The 25,980-nt window shown below is 34.4% G+C and overlaps 1 protein-coding gene across 1 annotated transcript; it reads left to right on the top strand.

The window, feature by feature from the left end:
* Positions 1-462: 462 nt before the first annotated feature.
* rars2 (arginyl-tRNA synthetase 2, mitochondrial) lies at positions 463-24,000 on the top strand. The gene is made up of 20 exons (XM_030128442.1): positions 463-593; positions 712-785; positions 1,768-1,870; positions 3,022-3,105; positions 3,205-3,305; positions 3,384-3,439; positions 3,543-3,626; positions 6,222-6,298; positions 6,437-6,595; positions 8,013-8,119; positions 9,055-9,150; positions 9,815-9,875; positions 10,568-10,644; positions 14,564-14,688; positions 18,869-18,936; positions 20,825-20,934; positions 21,053-21,148; positions 21,254-21,328; positions 23,044-23,107; positions 23,525-24,000. The coding sequence occupies exons 1-20, from the start codon at positions 558-560 to the stop codon at positions 23,609-23,611; spliced, it is 1,740 nt and encodes a 579-aa protein (XP_029984302.1). The 5' UTR covers positions 463-557; the 3' UTR covers positions 23,612-24,000.
* The last annotated feature ends 1,980 nt before the right edge of the window (positions 24,001-25,980 follow it).

The raw sequence follows: 25,980 nt of genomic DNA, 5'->3' as shown, positions 1-25,980 counted from the left end.
TTTTAGAAACTAATTTTTTTTTTTTCTAACGCTTGTCCATATTTGTGTATTGAATTTAATATTTTATTCTTCCTCTTTAAAATAATTGTTCATTTCCCTGACAGACTTTATTTTCCACCCTAATATTTTTAAAGATTAAACAGTTTTTTCTCTCTTAAAAGCTGCTGCATGGTTCAGTTAAAGCTAGTCAATAATAGTCAGACCCTGGATGTATTCTATTATTTGTCGTACTTTCCCATAATATCGAACTCTTTGCAAAACTATTTCAGAATGTGCTATAACTGGCAGTTCTGTGATGAGAGCTGAAAAAAAGTGTTTTGTAGATTTGGTACAGTATTTTTAGACCACTGTTTTTTTTGTCGGTGACAGCGGAGGTAGAAACCAAACGAACCTTTTCCAGAATGTGACGTATTTTAAGACGGAGACCTGTGATTGGCTGACCAGACCGGAAGCGGAAGTTCGGCAGCTATTTCAATGTGAACCCCCAGAACGTGTGAAGATGTTTCTATTTATGGATTTAATTTGATCATTATTTAGTGGTTTTATGTTTTAGAAACATGGCGTGCTTCTTTAGAAGAAGAATCGCAGCCAAGGTAAAGTGTTTTAAACGAGACGAGGCTGTGCTAATGCTATCTCAGAAACATCCAATGACCCTGAAACAAGTCAAACATGTTTGGTGTGACTAACTTGTTTGACTGTTTTCATGTACAGCTGGGCAGGACGCTCCAGCAGCCTGAAGAGGTCCTAATACCAGCTCTGTCTGCTGTTCCAGTGTTTAAGAAACAGTTAAGTGTGCTGAACGATTTCTCCTTTATTGAACAATCAAGTACACAAGCTTCATATTAAAACTCATTAAACGTTGTCATTTCCAAGTTAAAACATACTGCTTCTTTTTCCCTCCTTTTCTTTTTGGTGTTAATAAGTTTGAATGCATTAATATATTCTTTAAATTCACATATCCAGTGAAATAGGTCTAATTTAGTTATTCTGCATTTATGGATATGAAGTCTACTATAATCAAACAGACTGACATGTTTTCAGCTTCATATCTCTCATGGCCAAAATGTATAATAATTTTTTTTACACTCAATTTTTTTTTTTTAACTTTGTTATCAGTTCTGCACATAATTTAACCTTGTCATTCAAGTCCAAAAAGTAACTGAATGCATAATGGGACAATAAATGAATGAAGGATGCTGGTTCATCTCTGTCTTTTTTTTATCCATGGTATTAGATCTATAGAATTAATAATATACTTCCAGTCCTTTGTACTGATCCGTACTTTTTAGAATGTCTCAAAAAGGATCTTACGGACATTCAAAAAACGCTTTTCCATCTATGATTGTTATGGTATTTAGTGTTCACTGTGTTCATATTGTGTATCCCAAGGGTATGTTTTATCATCTGCATGTCTTGAAGCTGAAGGTGACATTGATAAGATGTGGAAAATTCTTAGGAATAGTTTTCATTGCATTATTAATTTCTCTTTTTAGAGGAAATGGTTTAAGAAGAAGGAATAATTAAATAACTACGAAAACATACAGTAGGATCAAAAATCATTTTGGCTTTTACAACACAGAGTTTCTTTAAGAAACATGTTTCTTTGCCAGATTAACGTCTCCATTATTTACTGTGTGGAGAGAAATAGTGTGGCATAATTTCTAAGTATAGGTTAGTATATATTTATTCAGTTTAACTTCTGTTCGATCAAACTCTCCCTGTCCATCTGTCCTGTTTATTAAAGCTTCTTGATATTGTAATCTGCAGGCAGAATCCTGACTTTAAACTATCAGTCGGTTTGTTACGGATGAATGGGATTTTACCTTCCAGTGGAGACATTCAGCAGCAGACAGAGAAATTAGCAACTCAGGTAAGACTCAACACATGTTTACAAAAACATGCCAATGTCCATATATTTGGAATGTACTCTTATTTATATTAAATATATGGAACATACTTGTGACTCATGGAATATACTTTATTTGTATTCTTAACATAGCAGATACAGATATGATGAATTTTATTGATCACTGAGGGGAAATTAACTTTTTTTTATCAGCTCAACAAATAGAATGAAAGGAATAAACAAAGAAACTAAAGAACAAACATTAATCCATGAATCATCAGACTAATGGTTTATTAAATGTAGTCTAGTAAACCATTTGATGGATATTTGTCAGTCAAACACACATGAAACAAGAAAGAATGATGTGCACTCGTGACAATGAATGCAATGCAATATGCATAAGAAAAGTGCAATGTGATGTCTAAATTACACAAGGTTTGTATTTATTGTGTTTATTTATTCTCCATAAATCCAATGTGTTCATTAAAAAATTCCCAAGAACCAGGTCTAACAAATATGCATCACATTATATTGATATGTTAGTTAAGTTTACGACAATGTACTCCAAATAGAAGAAAGATTTATATGTAATTAAAATACATATATTTTTGGTGTAATGTATTTGTAAAACTTGTTCTGCCATCGCTGTCAGAGCTACATCTGAACATGGATGAATTCAGTTTCTATTTTCTTCAGGCTTATATATTTACATCATGTCTGGGACTGTCTTTAATTGATTGGGCTTGGCATCTTTGAAAAGTTTTTCTGCTACATTGTGCAGTCATATTTTCCAACTTTGCAACAGTATGTTTTAAAAGACCTTCTCAAGTTTGGGCAAAGTCTGATCTAAAGCACCAGGTGTTCTGGCTGCACTGAGCTCCAACCTCTTTCCCCATAAACCACTGGAATGAGTGGATGAATATGAGCTGTAAACTGAGGTTAACTGTTAAAACTCACTGGGTCTCTTTTGGCTGTGAATTCCTGCAGCCAGGTCAAAAATCCTCTGATAATCCTTGAAAGAATAGTGGATTACTGGAAAACATCATGGAATTCCTCATTCAGTGCTCATATATCTGTGTAATATTTCACATATTTGTGTTGATGTAGTGTAACTCTGCACTCCAATTATGCTTATTGGTCTGTTTTGTTCAAGTTAACTATGCTTTATTGTTCAGTTGAAGCAGGACAGTGTGGTAGAGAACATATCTGCTGGAAGTGGAGTGGTCAACTTTAGAATTAACCGCAAACTTCTGATACAGGTTAGTTGTTTTATTTTTCATTTGATTGGTTTCCTTGTTATTGTTTGGTTTCATGAAAAGAACCATTTCTGTGTTTTTGTTTTTTTTTTTTCAATTTAGAAATTGTTAGAACCATTTGGAAAAGAAGGTAATGACAAATTCGGCTTGAACAGTGAGCTTTTCAACTCCCTCAAGCGTGGAACTACATTAGTGGAGTACAGGTATGTTTGTGTCTTCTCTAGTAATCGTGTGCATTTAATGGTTTTTAACAGACTTGATCAATGTATTCTATGTTACAGCTCTCCAAACATTGCCAAAAAATTCCATGCTGGACACTTACGCTCTACAATTATTGGTGAGTTCCTTCATTCAGTAACTATAATTAAATAAGGGACTATGTAAACGTATAGTTAAACAGTTCTGCTTTCATTAGACTTACATATAACCTCTGTTTAAAGGTAACTTCATTGCCAACCTAAAGCAGGCCCTAGGATATGATGTTATTCGTATGAACTACCTCGGAGACTGGGGCATGCAATTTGGTGAGTAAAACTTTGCAAAATGAATACCTGAGTCCTCATCTTTGCCGTTTTTTTAAGTAAAGAAATAATCATATATGTGTAGTGTTTGACATAATATTTTGTACCATTTGACATAGTAGTCACTGTATTTAAAGGAGCTACAGGCAGAATTTCTCTCTTAAAATATTCAAATGTAGATGGATATGTGACGTCATCTTTTTCCTTAAGATTGAAAAGATTAGATACACATTGGATGGATCAATGGGGAAGTTTAATGTGGTATGGCATCCTGTTATTTCTTATGTAGAACAGCTGACAATGCACCTTGACTCTGGATAATGTGTGCCATGTAGAAAGTGAATGGATAATTACATTGTGGAACCCTTTAATTTTTATTTATTTATTTATTTTTTATTTGTGGCATCTTATACCTTTGTTTTATGTCTCAGTGTGTGTCTTATTTTTTTCTGTATGTTTGAAAAACTAAATAAAAATACAATGATCAAAAACAAAAAAAAAATCAAATATGACCCAAAAGTATCATTACCGCACTGAACTTCTGCCAAAGTTGACAGTGTTTTGGATTCTAGAGATATAGAATTAAGTTATTTCCTCAGACCATGTGGAGGATGTATGTGACTACTAGACAGAGTAGTGGGGGGGCTATGGGGCTTTTGACCAAAGTGTCAGTAAGTGAGTAGATGGGCTGACAGGGTGTTTGTGCAGGTCTTTAAAGTCTTAAAAAGTCTGGAATTTTGAAACACTGTTTTCCAGACCTTGAAAAGTCTGGAATTTTGAGTGAAAGTTTTAAAAAAGTATGGAAAAAAGTTTCTCTCATAGTTGAATTTTAGAGTATGCTCAAAGGCACATAATGTTGTAAAATAAGAAATACACGAGGGAAACCTAAAAATCTTGATATGATTTCATTAACCAGTCGGGACTGGAATGATTGTAGTGAAACTTGTTTGTGTGACATCCATGTACTTTTGTTTCATATGTTTTGAAAAGGTTTCTATCAGTAAAACATCATTTACTGTGAATTCTGCATTCATTTATTCATACATTTATGAAAATGAATTTTTTTATTACACATAACAGGTACGATCTCAACCTAGAAAGTAGGCACACAAATATAAATGTACATAAAGTCAAGGTCTTGTGGAAAAAATAGCAGTTTGGAAAAAGTCTGGAATTTTTATCTGGATAAAGAGCAAACACCCTGGATGAGAACCAAGAAGAAACAACCTTTAAAATCAAGAAAGTGACAAAGTGGTAAAAGCTAAAAGCACTAATGTTTTCAGCACTGGACACAACTCTAAATGAAAAGAATGGAGTTTGATGCTGAAATCACAGAGTTTCTTCTACATGTATGACTTTTGTTATGAGGCTTATGAAGGTGTTAAGTTATTATGGGATGTTATTATCTTTAAAGTTAGCCATTTATTGATCCACGATTCAGACTAAACTGTGTTCTGACCTTGTTTGGATGATTCTAAACAGATCTGTAGTGCAGCTACCTGTACACTAAACAGGTACAGAGGATGGCTTCGTCAGTTCTTAACAATGACTCCCATCCTTTACGAGGTGAATTTCAACTCCTTTCCTCTGGACGGAGGTTCTTAGTCCCAAGGTGCAGGACACAGCGTTATAAAAATAGCTTTGTTCCTGTCGCCGTCACTGAGCTCAATAAGAAATAGTGACATTGCACTTTACTAACTTATTTAGTTATTTATTCCATTTCTTTGCTCTATTTATTATTATTGTGACTTCAAATTTTTAAATTTTTAAATTCTTTAATTTTATGTTATTAACCTGGTTTTTATCCCAGATTGTTTCTATTTTATCTTTTCTGGTTTTTATGGTGTTTTATTGCATCTGGTTTTATTTATTGGATCTTATTTATTTTATTCTTTGACTTATCCCTGCTGCCATACAGATGAATGGTGGAACACTGAGCACTTTTTGTCCTGTCTTTTTGTCCTGTCTGTAAGCGTGATCAAGTACCTGTCTTGCATGTTTAATGTAAGTGTTGTTGTAATGCCAAGGCAATCACCTAGACTGCAAAACAAATCTACCTACGGGTATAAATAAAGTGACCTTGACCTTGACCTTGAGCTACTGACAACATGAACCGAACAGAAAGCCTCAGGTGATCTGTGGTTTTAGTGTGGCTGTTTTCTGTCTAAAAACAGAGCTATAATGTAAACTATCAGCTGATTGCAGCATGTTGAGATTATAAGAGATTGTTATTTTGATCAATGAGTTTTTGTTTGAAAGATAAACTTGATACATAATGCAAATATGTATAAACAAGGAGTTTTATACTTCATTCAGTGAGTGATAGTCTATTGATACATAGTGTTGATTCTTTGGTGTTTTCTGGAATGTGACATCCCCCTGCTGTTAAGAGTTTATCAATACTACGTGCAACACATTTAATTTTCTCTTCGTTAAATTCCATAGTTGTCCTTTTGCCACAGTATTTCCTGCTGCCTCCTGAGCCATTCATTTTGATGTAAATCTGAATCACAGTTAAAGTCTGTCTATGTCTAATATTTAACATCATTCAATCAATTATCGTTGACAATAAACATAATGAAACTTCTTGGATTTCAGGTTTATTGGGTGCTGGGTTCAGTCAGTTTGGTTCTCAGGAGAAGCTGAAACAGAATCCTTTACAACATTTGTTTGAGGTCAGTAAACATCTTCTTCTTAAGTCCTGTTTGAATAGTTAAATGGGAAACACTTCAACCAACACAGATTTATTTGCTTTTCTATGGTCATCAGTGTTTAGTGGATGTTTGATGATGTGTTTCCTATGTGTTGTGCAGGTTTACGTCCAAGTGAACAAAGAAGCAGAGCAAAATGAGAACATGCGTCTGGCTGCCAGAGACTTCTTTAGACAGCTGGAACGGCGGGAGAGTGAGGCTGTGTCGTTATGGCAACAGTTCAGGGAGATCACAGTGGAAGAATATCAACACGTTTATAAGGTAGGAGACAATACTAGTCCATATCAAGACTGAAACTTAAAATATTAAATAGAAAATATTAAATGCCGATATCCATCAGACTCATTAAAGCCTCAGCTTGACCTTATGCTCTTATGATTTATTATTGAACATTTTTATGCTAAGCTAAACTTTAGTAATTTAACTCAGGGATCTTAAACCCATTTTAGTTCAGGGGCCATATACAACCCAGTATGATTTCAAATGGGCCAGACCAGTAAGATAATAACATAGTGATCTATAATTAATGCCAACACCAAACTTTTTTCTATATTTTAGAGTAAGAAAAGTAAAAATACTTTATGAAAATGTTTATATCTACAAACTATTCTTTAAAAAATTATGAATAACATGAACCGCCATGAACCTGAAATTTCTTATGAAAAATCAGAGCAATTTTAACAATATTTTGCCTTTGTTTATCATTTACACATGTACATTACAACTTATAGATGACAGTGGATCTACAAAGGCACAAAACATTTAGCAACAGAAAGAATATCGGTAAAATTCCACTTGTTTTTTTTAAATTTCAGATTGTTCAACATATCCATGTAATAATATTTAGAGTCATCATTATTTATACACTACCAGGCAAAAGTTTGGACTCACCTTCTTTTTTAAATGACATGAGATGGACCACAGATGGCCAACAAGTGCTCAGCATCATTTGGAATTCCTTCCAGACTTTTGGAAAACATTTCAGGTGATTACCTCATGAAGCTCATCAAGAGAATGCCAAGAATGCACAAAGCAGTAATAAAAGCAAAATGTGGCTGTTTTGAAGAATCTAAAATATAAAATATGCTTTGAGTTTTGTCCCACCTTTTTAAACTACATAATTCCATATGTGTTCATTCATAGTTTTGATGCCTTCAGTGAGAATCTACAATGGAAATAGTCATAAAAATAAAGAAAAACCAGGTGAGTCCAAACTTTTGCCTGGTAGTGTATCTTATTATGCCATTATTTTACTGGTCCGATCCACTTGAGGTCAAACTGGGCTGTATGTGGCCCCTGAACTAAAATGAGTCTAACACCTTAGACTGTTAATATCTTCAGTGTAATTTTTGCATTTCACAAATTCATCCCAGGGGCAGGATAAGACCTTTTAGTGGGCTGGTTTTGGCCCACGGGCTGTATTTTTTACACCCTTGTTTTAACCGTTCCTTTTTTTTTTTCCACAATTATTTTTTATGGAATCTTTTACAGCAGCTGTGCAAAAAAATATGTAAACAATTGGAATTGTTGTTTTTATATGTTTTAACTGTTCTTAACTTGTATTAATCTAAACATCTTGGTGTCGTCTGTTTAGTGTTTCACAAACTCTTCTGTTAAGTAAGCTGTGATTCACATATGTGAACGTAATAATTTTATGATTTTTTTTATATACTTTCAGCGTTTAGGTGTCCATTTTGACATCTACTCTGGCGAGTCCTTTCACCAGGATCGAGCCCAGGAGGTTTTGCAGCAGCTGCAGACTGGAGGCCTGTTGAAAACCACTGAGTACGTTCCAGTCTGTGATGCCCTCTGATCGTTAACTGTTGTGACACACGCTGAGTAAACATGGGTCTGGAGGCCAGACGACCACTTACCTGCACCCACGGGGTTTATTTGCTGAGTCACAAACCAAAGACATTTTGAGTAAATGTGGGTTTTATGTTTGTGAAAACTGGAAAAAGAGGGAGAGAGTTCACTTTAAGACTCATTTTTAAAAAATCTTTAATAGTATACACTGAATTGTAAACAGTGAATCTAATTGTTATGTATTGAATTCTTTTGGAAATAGTTAACCCTCAAAGACATAGAAACTTCATGTGGAAAAACCATTATCTTCTCTAAAATTGATTCATCAGTAACACCCATGTAGTTGGATGTAGATTCCTGTTTTTACATTTGATTAGTGTTGTATTTGGCTGGAAAAGTCACTATTTCTTGAGTTTTCTGTTTTGTTTTGTTTTTTTTTTTTAACTATATTTTTATTGAACTTTTTTTTAGCAAAGCAGGTGTGACAAGGACAATGTTAAACATAGGGCTAACAATAATACATAGCATACAGACAGTTATACCCCAGAGAGAGAAAAAACAACCAACAACAACAACAAAAAAGGGACAAGAGTTCAGGGAGTTCAAAAAGAGACGGATATCATATCAAATTACAGCTCTACATGTTTTTCCCAGGCCAGATCGATAAGCCCTGATCTCATCCTGTGAGGTGCAGAGGAGTTTTCTATGTTTTGATGTAATGACCTTTTAAATTTACTCTGAGCTTTTATGAACATCTGAAAATATCTGATGTTCACTGAAAGATGGAGTATAAAGTGTTAAGTGTTCCAGTAAATGGAAATAAATCAGTTAGGAAAAGTTAAGTGTAGAGAAATTAATCTGGAAGTCACCACAAAAATAGTTCTAGTCCCAGCTCTGATTTGTTGTATTTACAGGAAAGGCACTGGAGTAGTGGATGTCTCTCCTGCTGGAGACATGAGTAACGTCTGCACAGTTCTCCGAAGTGACGGCACAACTCTCTACATCACCAGGTGAGTAGCAAGAAGAATGGTCAGGTTAAATCAGTGCCAAATGTTTTTCAACCTGGACACATTTATTGAAAAGGTCCTGAATTTTAATTTGGTAACACAGATCCAGTTCAGTCTGAGAGTCAACAAACCGGTAAACATTTGAAGTGGAAACACTGTTGTGGGCAGTCAGTGGTGGTTTTACAGACATGGGCTGTTTCTCAAAGTCAGTACAAAGCTTCGTCATCAGATTTCACTTGAGGACTCTTGTAATGTCTAGAATACTTTCAAGGATGTTCTTGTAGATTATTGCTGATCCTTGCAGCTGCTAATGCTCCCACAATCTTTTGTGTGACATTTTAAAGTGTTACTAAATGAAACTGAGCTGAAAACAACCACAAATAAAACCTCAGTGACAAAAAACAATGAGCTACTTGTTTTAAAAGTGTAAAATACATTTAAATAGAATTAGATTTGTATTATACCCAGTGAGGCAGTTTTCTTTACATTATATACACAAAGTTTTTACTTAAATTTTTATTAGACCTTTATTTAACCAGATAGGGTGCAAACATACTATCTACCAAATAGAGATATTTTAAGTTTAATTTAGAACAATCAAGTGAATATTTAACCTTGATATTTTTAAGTTGTAATAAAAGCTTATTTTTTATTTTCTGTTTTTCAGAGATATTGCTGCAGCCATTGACAGAAAAGAAAAATACTATTTTGATGAGATGATTTATGTGGTAAGGACATAGGAGTGTTCAACATATTTGCTCATATATATTTGTTTATATGTGGTTTTGATTGTCTGTAAAATTTTCTAAATATTAACCTTATATTCATTCAAAAGTCTTGCCACTGGGATTTAATCTAATTTATTTCTTCTTTTGGGTAAATGTTTACATTTTGGATATTACAAAGTTTTAGTAATGCTATATATTTTATGTGCCATCTGTTGACTAAATGTATCAGTCCCGATATAGGTAAAAAAAAAATTCACAAAAGCCTTCGAAGGATTTAAATTTAAGTATGCATCACCTGGCAGTTTAAACAAATACGCAAAGCAACACTGATGAAAAACACAAAGGAGAGTAGATGTGGCTTATAATCCAGCTGCTCCCAGTGCTCAGAATGTACTTGAATTTGTATGAGTGTGGCGAGATAATTGAGAAAAGTGCTACATAAATGTAAATGCAGTCCATTTAGCAAATACACAACATGCATGTGGGTATTTGTTTATCCTGACTGGAATGGAAGACTTGAGCACGGGCAATCCGGAGCTGCCATTACAGCTCTCTAGTTTCTATTACCTGAAAAATTTAATTGGAAAAAAAAAAAAAAAAATCAACCAGGAGTGAACATTAATCAGATTCTAAAATAGGGAAATAGAAATGTGCTTTCTGTTTGCTTGTGCTGAATTTATTTTCCTTTTCAGACAGATAAAAGTCAAGCCAACCACTTCCAGCAGTTGTTTCAGATCCTGCTCAAAATGGGTCATCCATGGGCTGACAGGTAAAAAAAAAAAAATACCAAAACATGACCGCATTCTTTACAAATGTAACAATAGCTTCTAGAGACACTAGGCTAAAGACGTTCATTTTTTCTTCTGTTTATGTAGATATACTATTTTCTTTTGTTCAGACAAGCAGGTAACATCTAAAAAACTATTCCTTGTCTAAACAAAAGAAAATAGTATTCTAGAGACGCTGCTATAAAGGCTAAAAAGATGACAAAAATGTGTTTGCTTTAATGGAAATCTGCACATTTAATGACCCCGTCACCCTGCACTGTCCCACCGTCACTCTAATCATACACAAACTGGAAAAAAACAAATAGATAATAAATTATTCATAAATAAATGAAACAAAGATGCAATATATTATTTACTTTGGAATGTGAGGAAGAGTTGCTGAAAAATCCTCCAGGGGTTTGACAAGTGGCATTCATTCTCCAGACAATTTATTTCCTAAAATAATCAAAATAAATAAGATGTTGGTGAATTAGGAGCAGGAAAATAACTGCTTTTTACTCTGTATAAATTTAGGATTTTTGTTGTTTTGCTGCATATTGATAGAAAGAAAATGAAAAAAGCTTCTCAGAGATTGACATAGCAGAAGATAGGACTTGAAGCCAAAAAAGTAATTTTGCACAATAAATCATGAGAAGGAATGCTTCTAGGACCCAAAGAAGAGTTTGTTCGAGGTGCTGTTTGGAAAAAGGGATTCATGGTCATATATAGACCTTATTGTAAAGAAGAAAGAAAAAACTTTTTTATGATTCTGTAGAGAGGATTGTTTTGTCTGTCTTTGCTCTGTCATGGTCATAGAAGGTCTACCATGCCATGAGAATAAAGGCATTTTAATGCTTACAAAGAGTGCCTTGGAGTTTTCGTCCTGTTTGTCATCAATTTTGCATAATATTTGCTTGCATTAAATCAGATACACTACTACCTGGATTTAACACAGCTAATATTTCAGATCGTTCCATTGGATAGCACTGATCTACAAGGAAAATGCTTCCAGTATAAAAGTAATGAAATTTTACCACATGAGAGTCACTGATAAAGAAAAATCAAGTCAAAAATACTGGTTGGCTGAACTTTCCAAGATACAGCCTTGGGTCAAAATGTGAAATTCAAGAATTAACGAGAGAATGGGTTTGACTCAAAAGGAATATTTGTCTCAGAGCTACAAGATCTACTTCAAAACACTGTCGGCACATTAGAATACATTCACTTTACAGGCTCTACTGTATTTAGTGGAAGATTTATAAAACTATTATATAAATGTACATAAACCATTATATATGTGTAATAACACTTAATCATATACCATAAAACATCAGCAAACCGGCACTTTTGTCATTTATTTTCCAATTAATCTTATTAAAATGCATAACATTTAGCACATTTAACCTCTGAAGCAAATCATTTCTAAAAAATTGTAGACCAGTGTAATTACTGCAGTGATCAGTACGTTTTCTTTAACCCAAACTGATGCAATAAGCATAAAAATTTGACTGTGTTTCGATGGAAAAAGGTCATGTGGTCTGATGAGTCCAGATTGACCCTGTTCCAGAGTGACGGATGCATCAGGGTGAAATGATTACCCATCATGCTTAGTTTCTACAGTACAATCCTGTGGGGTCAGTGTTATGATCTGGGGTTGGTTCAGTTGGTCAGGTCTAGGTTCAGCAACATTATGTGTCCATAAAAGGAGATCAGCTGAATATACTGAATGACCAGATCTGAACATTATTTCTTTATATTCCAACATGACAATACTAGAATTCATTAGGCTCAAACTGAGAAACAGTGGTTCAGGGAGCACGAGACATCATTTTCACATATGGGTTGGTCACCACAGATTCCAGACCTAAACCACAATGAGAATCTTAAATGACAGCGGTCTGACTCTCCCATCATCAATACAAGATCTTAGTGAAAATTAATCAAATATATTATGACATTACATAAGCGTTTTGAGGCATAAACAATGTCACAGCAAATGTGTTCTAGTCTGACTGAAACTTCTGCTGTTTGTCACTGCAGTTATGTATTGTTTAAGGGCGTAACACGCAATAAAGTTATGTAATTAAATTGCAAAATCAAGTGTAATTAAACAACAGATCTTTTCTAAAGTGGTGATAACATAGTCTGTTAAGAATCTTAAAAAGCTTATACGTAAAAACACAATAGTCAGCCACTGGTTTCCATGTTGTCGTAGATCAGCACCTTTCAGAGCTGGAAATTCACCAGTATTTCCCCTAATGAAACTGGAGAATTTTAATAATAATAATAATAATAATAATAATAATAATAATAATGGATTGGATTTATATAGCGCTTTTCTAGACACCCAAAGTGCTTTACATTATTGACCCATTATTCATTTGCTCTCACATTCACACTCACTTCAGTGTTGGTTAAGTACACGTTCTTATGACTTTTTAACTTTATTACCCATTTTGTAATGTGTTATATTACTTTGATGACATAATTAAGCATAACTTATCACATTTTTAACAGGAAACTAATCAGAAACGTATTTCTCTTAAAAGATAACTGGTTATACAAGTGTGAGATACTTGGGTTTCAGTGGCTGCTTTATGAAAACCAAAATTTATTATAAATGTATATGTTTATTTTAAATTTATGTATCCAATTATTGTGTATCTGTTTTATCAGTGTTAGTATATCTTGTCTTATATATATATATATATATATATATATATATATATATATATATATATATATATATATATATATGTATATACAGGGTGGGGAAGCAAAATTTACAATGAACATTTAGTTGTTTTTTCTCAGCAGGCACTACGTCAATTGTTTTGAAACCAAACATATATTGATGTCATAATCATACCTAACACTATTATCCATACCTTTTCAGAAACTTTTGCCCATATGAGTAATCAGGAAAGCAAACGTCAAAGAGTGTGTGATTTGCTGAATGCACTCGTCACACCAAAGGAGATTTCAAAAATAGTTGGAGTGTCCACAAAGACTGTTTATAATGTAAAGAAGAGAATGACTATGAGCAAAACTATTAGGAAAAAGTCTGGAAGATACTATTAAAGAAGAATGGGAGAAGTTGTCACCCCAATATTTGAGGAACACTTGCGCAAGTTTCAGGAAGCGTGTGAAGGCAGTTATTGAGAAAGAAGGACACATAGAATAAAAACATTTTCTATTATGTAAATTTTCTTGTGGCAAATAAATTCTCACGAATTTCAATAAACTAATTGGTCATACACTGTCTTTCAATCCCTGCCTCAAAATATTGTAAATTTTGCTTCCCCACCCTGTATATGTTTATTAGTTTTACTATATCTTTTATTTTTACCTATATTCTTGTACAGCACTTTGGGCACTTTGAATTTTTGTAAATATACTATTGATTGATTGATTGATTGATATATTTATTTTGAACATGAATGTCAAAACAGAAGAAAATAAATAAACAAAACCCCCTAAACATCAGACATAAGACATATAATACATATTTGAAAAGTAGTGAGAAGAAGCATAACTTATAAACTCCCACCCCTCCTCCTTAAATAATTAATGACAGTAATAATCTTCCTAGTTTAAGCATATCTATACTATATACTGTAATATGCCTGATACATAAATATATAAGTATATAAGTAAACTTGACCTTGACCTAAAACAAAGCTATAGAAAATAAACACAGATACAAGGAATACATATGAATAACAGCCGTAGCTCAGTGTGTTGTAGGAAAATATTTGCTGACATCATAGTCATCATGATTTGAATGAATTTGGGTTAGGCATTATTACATGTAACTGTCACCCCACCCAACACAGGCAGCTGTTTTATTCCCAGACATTGCTGTGGCTGAGTGTGTGTGTGTGTGTGTGTGTTTGTGTGTGTGTGTTTTTGCTGCTGTAGGTGCCTGCATGTGCCTTTCGGTTTGGTCCAAGGCATGAAGACCAGGACCGGTGACGTGGTGTTTCTGGAGGACGTTCTGGACGAAGCCCGGGCCAGGATGCTTCACAACATGAGCCAGTCCAAAAGTAAAGCACGTCACATGTTTGTTACTTAGTGATATGGAATCCCTCATGTTTCTGTGTTAAACATCTCTCATCACAATCAGCACTCGTGTCCTCAAGAAACTGGATTCTCAAGAACTGGATGTGTGGTGGAGAAAGTATTTACTTGGCAATAATTACACTACAATGAACATACTCAACATATGAATAGAAAATATACTTTTGGATTCACTTTAGTGCGGCATTAATGTGTATATTGCATTTTACTGCTATAGATGTTTAAGAATGAGCCAATTTACAGTACTTTAATACTCTGGTTTAAGCTGCAGCATCATATTGGATTAGATCATCATTTTGCTTTCATGAACTCACGCTTGTTTCCAGCTTTGACACGATACATTTTACTAGAGGGTTTTTAAAGCATTTAGAGAAGCATTACAGTTGTACACACCCATCACTTTTATACAAATACTGATGGTAAATGGTAAATGGACTGAACTTACATAGCGCATTTTATACACCTTCATGGTACCCAAAGTGCTTTACAAGGCCTCACATTCACCCATTCACACACACACTCATACACCAGTAGGCGGATACATAAACTTTAGTGATCACCAGGGCAAAATTCACAAAAAAAAAAAAAAAAAATTAAAGAAGTGACCATCAGACTTGGGTATTGCAGAATTTAATGGCAGTGGAGATGAAGGATTTTCTGTAATGTTCGATCCTATATCGTAACCAGGGGAGTCATCCACTAGAACTGCTTCCCTGGTTTGGTAGAATGAGATGAAAATGATGATAATTGCTGTAATAACCATATAAAAAGTCAAAGATTAACGCAACTGTTTCCCAGCTAACTCAGGGTTGTTTTAAACACTTTATGAAGCTTAAGAATGAGTCCATAAAAGAACATATTTTCAGGGTTATACCACTGGTCTACAACTTCTTAGAAATAATCTAATCCAAACATGAAACATGCCAAATCTTACATACTTTGATGAGATGAGTTGGTAAACAATGACAAAAGTCCTTGTTTGTGAATGTTTTTTTCTAGGCACGCAGTATGACCCAGTGTTATTACATGCACATAGTTTCATGTGCATTTATACAGTCGCTGAAAAAAATGATTAGACCACTCTTGTTTTCTTCAATTTCTTGTTCATTTTAATGCCTGGTACAACTAAAGGTACATTTGTTTGGGCAAATATAATGAGAACAACAAAAATAGCTCATAAGAGTTTAATTTCAGAGTTGATATTTATCCATTTTCCATGGTTTTCTTGATAATAACCAAAATCACTTCAGTTCTTACATCAGTATCTGTGGCATTGTACTGACAAAAACAGTGCTTTTAAATATTCCATGTTTTCCTTTCTGTCTGTTTTAGTCACATAATACGCACAGGAGTTAGTACTTGATTGCATAACCATTGTTTTTGATGACTTTTGATGGTCTAATAATTTTTTCCGCGACTGTATAACAGATGTGTAAATCTTATACCAAGAGGAAACTCAGGAAGGAATTTTGTTCTCACATTATTTCACAGAATTTCACATTTTAACCTAATACTGTACCTTAAACTACAGCTGACTAGCATTTTTGACTTCATTTTTTTTCATGAGAGACTGAAATTAGGTAAGAACGCACTATTCATGACTCTGGAAGCACTTTTCTGTAATTGAAATACCATAAACTCCAGTCACTCAAATCATGCAAATCATTTAAACACTTTCCTCCCTGTACAGCATGGTCTGAAAAAGAAATTCCAACAAAACATATATGCGTGAAGGTCGTGTTCAAAATTAACTGTGTTCACACTTTTGCACTGTGCCTCTTAAGTAGATAACAATAGTATATTTTTAATGCCAAAGGCGGATTAAAAATATAATATTTGCCTCTGGGATGTAGTGTAGAACAAGTCTCAAGTTAGATGTAGTACTGGAGTGAAAATACACCACCAGCCATAAAACCACAGCAGGACTTCCAGATATTATTGACCATATGCCGCGTAAATTACATCTTAATTAGTTTGCATAATAAAACATTTCACTAATACCTGGTGTGCTGCCTGAGGTCATAAATTTAGAGATGAAATAATGTCTATAATAATTCCCTTTACAGCACCCGTTTCAATTAAACCTCAATTAATTACATTTTTCGTGATTATTTTGTGGAAAATATTTGCTACCGGCAATAATCTATTTGGCATTCTCACTAAAAAGATAGTCTAACTAGGTAATAGAACTTTATAGAGACCCAGAAATGCATTTTTGTCCTCTGTAGCGGATAAGTGTTTCACAGCATTACAAAAAAAAAGTCCACTGAAAAGGACATTGTATATGTCAGGGTAGAGACTGCGATCTGGTAGGATCGGCGATTCTACCAGTAGAGACTCCGATCGTAGTCTCTACCAGTAGAAACTCCGATCAGAGTCTCTACTGGTAGAAACTCCAATCCGAACCCTAACCCTAACCCTAACCCTTCTACTGGCAGGATCGGAGTTTCTACCAGTAGAGACTCTGATCGGAGTTTCTACTGGTAGAGACTACGATCGGAGTCTCTACTGGTGGAATCGCCGATCCTACCAGATCGCAGTCTCTACCCTTACATATATATAAAACTAGAAGCACTCGGAGAGCGCAGACCTCCGCCAAGGCTGATCAGTGCCCCCCCCCCCCGTGGGCCCCCCCACCCCCGATCACCACCAAAATTTAATCATTTCTTCCTTATCCCATTTCCAACAAACCCTGAAAATTTCATCAAAATCTGTCCATAACTTTTTGAGTTATGTTGCACACTAACGGACAGACAAACAAACAGACAGACAGATAAACAAACCCTGGCAAAAACATAACCTCCTTGGCGGAGGTAAAAAAATGTATCTGAAAAAACTGTTGCATCATGCCGTTTCCAATTAAGGTTATTATTTAATGTAAAATGACAAAAATGTTTACTTACTGGGTGTCAGGAGTATATGGCTCGTGTTTTTCAGTGAATAAACACCAAACACAATATTTTAAAGACAGTGCTATTTGTCATGAACTCTAGAAAAAAAAAGCCGATTTTCAGGTTTATCCAGCTAATCCAATAGTGGTTTTTAGAGTTTCTTCAATTTAACCTCCTCAGACCCAGGAAATGTCAGCAAAGTACCAGCTTTTTTTGTTTTTTATTAAATAAGTGCTTACATTGGAAGCATCATGATGCAGTTTTTTCAGATGCAGTTTTTAAAATTTTTATGGAATGTCCTTTGTGGTGGACAGTTTTCTTTTCTTTTTTTTTTGTATGAAGTTGTGAATCTCTTGTTCACAAATATGGACAGAAAACTCATAGCTGGATCTTAGGAGGTTAAGAATTCTCATAACCAATAAATGAATACTTCATCTGTCAGTTCATCACAAATATTACAGATTAAAACATTAAAACACAGCTGGTTAAAGACTGAATCTGAAAAGTAAAACTGTCAATATTTGCCTTTGCAATGCACTGGAAAAGACGTATAAAGTAACATAAAATAAGAACACACAGGCCAAATACAAATACCTTAAATTTATCCCTAAGTACACTATAGTACTTGGGTAAAAGTAGTCACACCTCCAGTTTTAGAGACTGTTTCATGTGGCAACTTGTTCAGGATATTGCCACCAACTTTTTTTTAAATTCAAATTTTTATTTAAAACAGTCTTACAACATATATTACATAGGACATCACTGATACAAAGTACACTGTTCTCTTTGTTTTGTTTTGGGTTTTTTTGGAAAAAAGGGTGTCAATGTTGGTCACAGAAAGAAAGAAAATAAGTAATTTGTGAATCTTTGTTGCATGAATATCGTCATATAAATATAGGCTTTCCAGTGCAATACAAAGCAGAGGAGTAATTCGTGAAAAATCAGTGCTTTTCATGGCCATCCTACTTTTGCAGAACACAAATAGTAGTAAAGATTATATATGTAAACAAACATATTTATGTTTACTTACACGCACACATTTACCTACATGTTTCAATGATTGTGGACGTGTCCATGAAACACACACATGTAAAAAAAAAAATTGCCCCAGCTTTAACCAACTCTACCTGTTGAAAGTAGCATCTCTGAGATAATGATATTGTAAGGAGTCTATGTTTGATATGGAGTTAATGAACATACTGTATATTTCAGTAAAAACAGTGATACTGTTGCTCTCTCTGAATTTAATCCACAGCAACAAAGGAAATGGACAATCCTGAGGACACAGCAGAGAAAGTGGGAATCAGTGCATTAATAGTCCAGGTAAATTATTCCATTTTGTCTGTAAAAAAACAGCATAAATAGCATGGTTACATTTAATTAAGATCATTGGCGAGAATCTTGCATCATTTTACAACTAACAGCTTGTCTCTTGTCTTCTAATGGATATCTGTGTTGCCTTCAGGGTATCGTTCTAGTTTACCTGCTTGTACCATTATGTTAATAGTTAATTCCCTCTGTAATTCAACTGCTGTTACACAACATTATCATATTTAGCTTTTGTGTGTGTGTCAGGTTTTGGTACAATTAGATACTCCAAACAGTTTGTCTCTAGTGGGGTTAGTTAAGTTGTTTGCAGTATATTAGAAAAAAATTATATAAATGAAATTAAAGTGTGCTGTGTCTCTCAGTTCCGACTCTGCTTTTCTCATCACAGACTCAAATGTCAGGACATTTTTGTTTTAAGTTTTCCAATTATTGTTTTTTTAACTTTAGAAAACTTTGAGGAGCTTCTTTGTGAAAAATTTCACTTGATATTATTAGAAGTGCCAGGGAGGGGAGCTTTTCCTGCTTTTGTGGTGTAAGAAAAAAATGAAATGTTCTCCTCTAATTACTTACACGCTTCAAGGCATTTTCATTCCTTTTTTTTTTTTTTTTTTTAGAATTCAAGTTTTTATAGGAGTTTTCACTTGGTACATGACAATCATACAATGTTACTTAATGTTAACAAACAGCTTTTATTCATAAATGAAAAATACCAAAAATGCTTCAAAGCATGGAAGTTCTTAAAAAGAAAAATAAATAAATAAAATAGATAAATACTAGAGGGAAGTAGTTCAACTGTCATCCTGCTGACTGGCAGTCATAGTTATGTAAGACCAGAATTATTTTCATTACATTTTTGAGAAATTTTTACACTAAGATTTTCATTTTCACTGCAGCACGATTTCAGTTTGTGCACTTGGATATTGAGGAACATGCATAGATTTTACAAGGGGGGCTGAAAAGTTCATAGCCTGACTAAGAAGGAGTTCTTCCACAGCAATGAAACTTGGCATACATTAAATTCAACCTCTCCTGATACTAACTGCATGGTTTCCTTCCAGATAAACCCACAATGGATAAATAATTTAGGACTTCGAAAAGTAGTACCAGAGACATTTGGTGAACCATCGGTGGCACCGTGGTCTTATCAAATGGGGAAAAAGGGGTTAGCCCCTAAGGACATTCATGCTGACATTGTTGCTATAGGGGATGATGCTCCAGCTTTATCAACTGTGCAAAACTGGGAAGCTGAATTCAAGAGGGGTAGGGAGAACGAGGGAGGGGTGAAAAGCAAGCATTTTCATGAAATGTCTGTAGTACTACTTTTCAAAGTCTTGAATTATTTATCCAATGTGGGTTTATCTGGAAGGAAACCATGCAGTTAGTATCAGGAAAGGTTGAATTTAATGTATGCCAAGTTTCATTGCAGTGCAATAACTCCTTCTTTGTCAGGCTATGAACTTTTCAGCCCCCTCCCTCATATATGTACAATAACAGCACAGGCTGACTTTGCAGTTGCGATGAATTGAATGTTTGATTGAATTGTGCCGTGAATTGTGATGCAAAAGTATCAGTTATTGGTCTCCTTGATACCTGATACCTGATAATTGATACTGGTGTTGTAACAACCATCTATTGTCTTCATTTGTTTCCTTATGCATAATGTTGCCAACAGACTAACATATTGTTAGCCTCATACCATAATTGCCTAAGTCATATTTTTTTCCAGTCATAGCCAAAGATGAAAAATATATCAGCAGTGTTAGGACAGTAAAGCTCCGCAGATATCACAGTTTAACCAAAAATACGAATTCGGCAGTTACACTATGAGACTAACATGGAGCTTTACATTTCAGTGAGCACTGTTTCATTGGCTTTGTTTCAGGACTTTAAGGGCCCCCTGTTCTCAGACTATAAATTTGACTGGGACAGGATCCTGCAGGCTCAGGGCGACACCGGCGTCTTCCTCCAGTACTCACACGCTCGCCTCTGCAGGTTTGCATTTATCAGCTGTTAAATAGAATCCACCACTTTAACCGGAACACCACTGGCTCTGGAGCCTCCTTAGCTCTGAGCAGAGGTGGAATGTAAAACCGTGCTTTCACACCTGCAGTTTAATCCGGAGGAATGAGGAATTAAAGGGGGCTACGTTTGATCCATCTCTCCTCCTTGAGCAGTCGAGCATTACCATCGTGCAGCACCTCCTCCGGTAAGCAAACAACCTTCAAATATAAGACAGTAAGACTACTTTATATGATGTCAGTTCTATCAATATTTGTTCAGCTTCTTACACAAATGCATTGGTCTGTTTCAGATACGATGAGGTGTTGTACCAGTCTGCACAGGATCTGCAGCCAAAACATCTCGTCAACTTTTTATTGAAATTGTGGTAAGAACCAGGATGTTGGTCAGTGTTTACCTGATTCAATACAGTCACAGTAGATGTAGTAATGACAAAGTTTAAGTACACAAGTCCTGCAGTGAGTATTAGTATTTCCATTTTATGCTGATTTATACTTACATTTTGCCATATATTAGAGAAACATATTATACATTTTACTGCACCACCTTTGTCTGACAGCTACTTTTACGATGCAGATCAGGGCTTTCAGAGTCATATTAGTTCAGGGGCCACATTCAGCCCAATATGACCTGAAGTGGGACGGACCAGTAAAATAATAACAGCAGAGAAAAATAAAATTACATTGTAATACGTCAACAAAGTTTCATTAACGATGTGAATAACATGAGTAACCTGAAATGTCATAAGAAATATAAGTGCAATTTTGACAATATTAGTGTCACATTTACACATGTATATTACAACTTACAGATCACAGTGGATCTACAAATGAACAGACATTTAGTAACAGACAGAATATTGGTAAAATTGCACTGACTTCACTTAAGATATTTCAGGTTGTTCATATTTGTCCAGATTACATTTTTTGTGAAAGGTTAGTTTCAAAATGTAAACATTTTCATGTACTTTTACTTTTTATACTAAAACAAAGAGAAAAACTTAGAATTGTCATTATTTCAACGTTATTATGATAATATTTTACTGGTCTGATCCACTTTAGATCAGATTGGTCTGTGTGTGGGACCTGAACCTGATTTTCACATCCTTTATTGTTAATGTCTTCAGTGTAATTTTTACATTTTACAAATTCATCCCATGGGCTGGATTGGACCCTTTGGTGGGCCGGTTTTGGCCCGCGAGCCGTATGTTTTGACACCTGTGATGACACAGTGATGTTGAAATACAACTCACTTTTCACTTTTCTTGTGTATTAATATTTTATTCTGAGACTTTTGCACAGTCCTACTTTTTCTTAATACTCTGTGTGATATTTTTTGATTTTATTTTTTCTTATACAGTCCCCTTTGCACTGAGTGTTTTGCTGCTAAATTGAATTGAGTTACTAAATGATTTTCATTGTTTCTGTGACAATAACAATCTATTCTATTCTGTTCTGTTCTACTTTTAAAGAATTATCTCATATTTCTCCACCTTTTTGGCATCTGATGTTTCACAAAAAGCAAAAGATGCTCAACCACATTTTTCTGTGAAAAGAGGTCATGACACACACATCTAGTCACTAAAAGGTGTGCAGGATCCCAAAGAAACAGTGGATGAAAGAATCAGATAAGGTCCGCACAACCTGTGAGCTCCCAAAAAGTTTTATTCACCACAAGTAGTGACGTTTCGGGTCTCACAGGTTGTGCGGACCTTCTCTGATTCTTTCAACCACATTTTTCTCCCTTCAAAGACGTCCATAATCTGACTTCTGTTATTTATCACAACATTGTGTCACTTTGTTCCTCTCTTATTTATCATACAACGAAGCCTCAGATTTATCTGTTGTTTCTGTTTTATAACTGGATAAAAAGTAGTCCCAAAGTAAATCCGCCCTTGTAACATGCTGTGATATCATTGAGCCTTTTGTATTAATATGTCAGTTATAATAAAAAGTGACCAAACCAGTATTTTTACTTCAATACACTATGCTGCAAATATGTATGTTCTTTATATTATTGTTATAATACTGTGATGTTGTAATACTGAGTAAACACATGTTCTGTCTCTTTAATCTCTTTCAGCCACTTGATAGCGTCTGCACACAGAGAGCTACCAGTCAAAGGAAGCCCTGAGGAAGTTGCACAGGTAGAGAAAAACCCCTTTGTTGACGGTGAAATGTTATGAATCCAGTGATCAGGGAGGTCAGCTCGCAGGTTGCATTAAAATGAGGGTGTGGTGACTGTTACTGCTGTCTTTCCCTGAGGATAAATATTGGCACAGTGCAGACATAAGCATGCAGAGAACAGATAATGCAGATCAAATAGTTGGATTTTGAAGGTCAGCTCAGTGATCTGATGGGAGCTACAGCTAAAAAATAAGTATGGAAGTCGTGTAATGTAAGAAAAGATACTTTATCATTCAACCCTATTTCATCATGTTTGGGGGAAAAATAATCTGCCGGCTAGAAAAAACCTTCAGCTTCTAGTTTAATTCTTCGGAAATGAAAACCTTAAATATCAGTTAGGAAATGTCAGTATTTAAACATCTGCTAAATGTTAACAGGCAAGGATACGACTGTTCGCTGGAGCCTGTTCGGTCCTGGCCGGTGGGATGAGGATCCTCGGCATCATACCGGTCGAAAAAATGTAAAATCTGTTATTTGTATAAAAAGTAAATGTTCATTTCATCGTTATTTGTATCATGCAATTTAGACTGTAAATAGAGCTTTACATTTTCGAAATTAAAACGTCTCATTTCATTTCAACCTTTTACAGAAGCATTTGTTTTCCGTACCGTTGTGTTGTTGTTTTTTTCACTCGTACACACATAAGATACCTGCATTTAAAGTTTTAAATCACCTTGTTTTCTATTCAGCTATCAGTAATATAAAAGGCCTTTTTTGTGTTGCAGGAAAGAAACCACATGATTGTAAAAATAGTTTTTAAGTCACAGGTGTCAAACATATGGCCCAGGGGTTAAAACTGAGCCACAAAAGAATCCAATGTGGCCTGTGGGAGGAATTTGTAAAATGAAAAAAATGACACTAAAGATATCAACTATCATTTTAGTTCAGGGGCCACATACAGCCTGATTCGATCTTAAGTGGGTCAGACCAATAAAATGCAATCATAATAACCTATAAATAATGACAACTTCAAATTCTTCCCTTTGCTTTTGTGAAAAAAAAGGAAAATTACATGAAAATATTTGCATTTACAAACTATACTTTCACAAAAAATTTGAATAACATGAAATATCTTAAGAAAAGTGAAATTTTAACATTATTTTGCCTGTTACTAAATGTTTTGTGTATTTGTAAATCAACTGTGAGTAAGTTGTAATGTACATGTGTAAATGAGAAGCTAATATTGTCAAAATAGCACTTACTTTTCTTAATAAATGTTAGTTTGGTTGTTCATGTTATTCACTTCTTTTAACGGATAGTTTGTAGACATGAACATTTTCAAAATGTAATTTTAGTTATTTCACTCTAAAACATAGAGAAAAATTTCAAATTGACGTTATCCATATATTATATGTTATTATTTTGCTGGTTTCACCCACTTTAGATCATATTGGGTTGAATGTGGCCCCTTTTTTGTGTTACAGGACAGAAACCACTTGATTGTAAAAGTAGTTTTTAAGTCACAGGTGTCAAACATATGGCCTGGGGGGCAAAAGAATCCAATGGGGCCCTGGGGTGAATTTGTAAAATGAAAAAAATGACACTAAATATATTAACGATCATTTTAGTTCAGGGGCCACATTCAGCCTGATTTGATCTTAAGTGGGTCAGACCAATAAAATACAATTATAATAACCTATAAATAATGACAACATCAAATTCTTCTCTGTTTTCGTGAAAAAAAAAAGGAAAATTACATGAAAATATTTACATTTACAAACTATACTTTTACAAAAAATGTGAATAACAACATGGAATATCTTAAGAGAAGTGGAATTTTAACATTATTCTGCCTGTTACTAAATGTTTTGTGTATTTGTGAATCCACTGTGATCTGTAAGTTGTAATGTACATGAGTAAATGATAAACAGAGGCATAATATTGTAAAAATAGCAATTATTTTTCTTAATAAATTTGAGTTTTTTCATGGTTGTTCATGTTATTCAGTTTTTAAAGGATAGTTTGTAGACATGAACATTTTAACAATGTAATTTTAGTTATTTTGCTCTAAAATATAGAGAAAAGTTTCAAGTTGACATTATCTATGTAGTATAATGTTATTATTTTACTGGTCCGGCCTACATCAGATCATATTGGGTTGAAAGTGGCCCCTGAACTAAAATGAATGACACCCATGCTTTAAGTGATAACAAATATGACTGAAATTTTATAAAATCTCCTGGTAACATCAGTGAAGTACTAATTTGAACCAATACTGTGATCCTCGGGTTATGTAGCATTTGAGTTATGAATAAAATAGTAAGACTAACCACAAAATACAGTAGTGGAAAAATGTTTTCAGACACCCTATCATGATATATTTGTGGAAAAATCTTTCAGAATTGTTTCAAAATATGTGGCTGTATCAGACAGACACAAACAAATGCAAATTATTTTTTTTATTGTTAACAAGAAAAAAGTAACAGTTCTTGACACTTTCAACATGTCATACCTTGGATGTTTTTCAGTTTCTTGCCAAAAAATCCAGTTTTGACCTTAATGGAACAGTGCATGTGCAGAAGGGAACATGTGGGTTTGGAGAGTGAACAATACACAGCAGAGGTCAATGACTTAAGTATGATTCTTAATGCAATACATGGTGTCCATAAAGTCTCTTTACAATTTAACACATTTATTACAAAGGCAAATGAATAGACAGATCTGTGGAAATGATTACAAAATGAAAAGTAGATAATGAAGTTTTTTGCCTTTTTAACACACCTCTATACGGGCACCATTAGTTGCACAAAGCACATCCAGACGGTAAATTTATTTTATTTCTTGCCATGTTGGCCTCATCAGTGATTTCAATGGCATCAGTGATCTTTTACTT

The sequence above is a fragment of the Sphaeramia orbicularis genome, chromosome 24 (assembly GCF_902148855.1).
Source record: "Sphaeramia orbicularis chromosome 24, fSphaOr1.1, whole genome shotgun sequence".
Classification (NCBI taxonomy): Eukaryota; Metazoa; Chordata; class Actinopteri; order Kurtiformes; family Apogonidae; genus Sphaeramia; species Sphaeramia orbicularis.
The sequence above is the reverse complement of the archived record's forward strand: the minus strand, read 5'-3'. Positions and strand labels throughout refer to the sequence as shown.

Bases quoted from the DNA above. Each gene is read 5' to 3' on its own strand.
- rars2 (XM_030128442.1), top strand. From the start codon at position 558: ATGGCGTGCTTCTTTAGAAGAAGAATCGCAGCCAAG. The intron at 3,306-3,383 runs GTATGTTTGTGT...TCTATGTTACAG, and splicing joins ACTACATTAGTGGAGTACAG to CTCTCCAAACATTGCCAAAA. The intron at 8,120-9,054 runs GTACGTTCCAGT...TTGTATTTACAG, and splicing joins GGCCTGTTGAAAACCACTGA to GAAAGGCACTGGAGTAGTGG.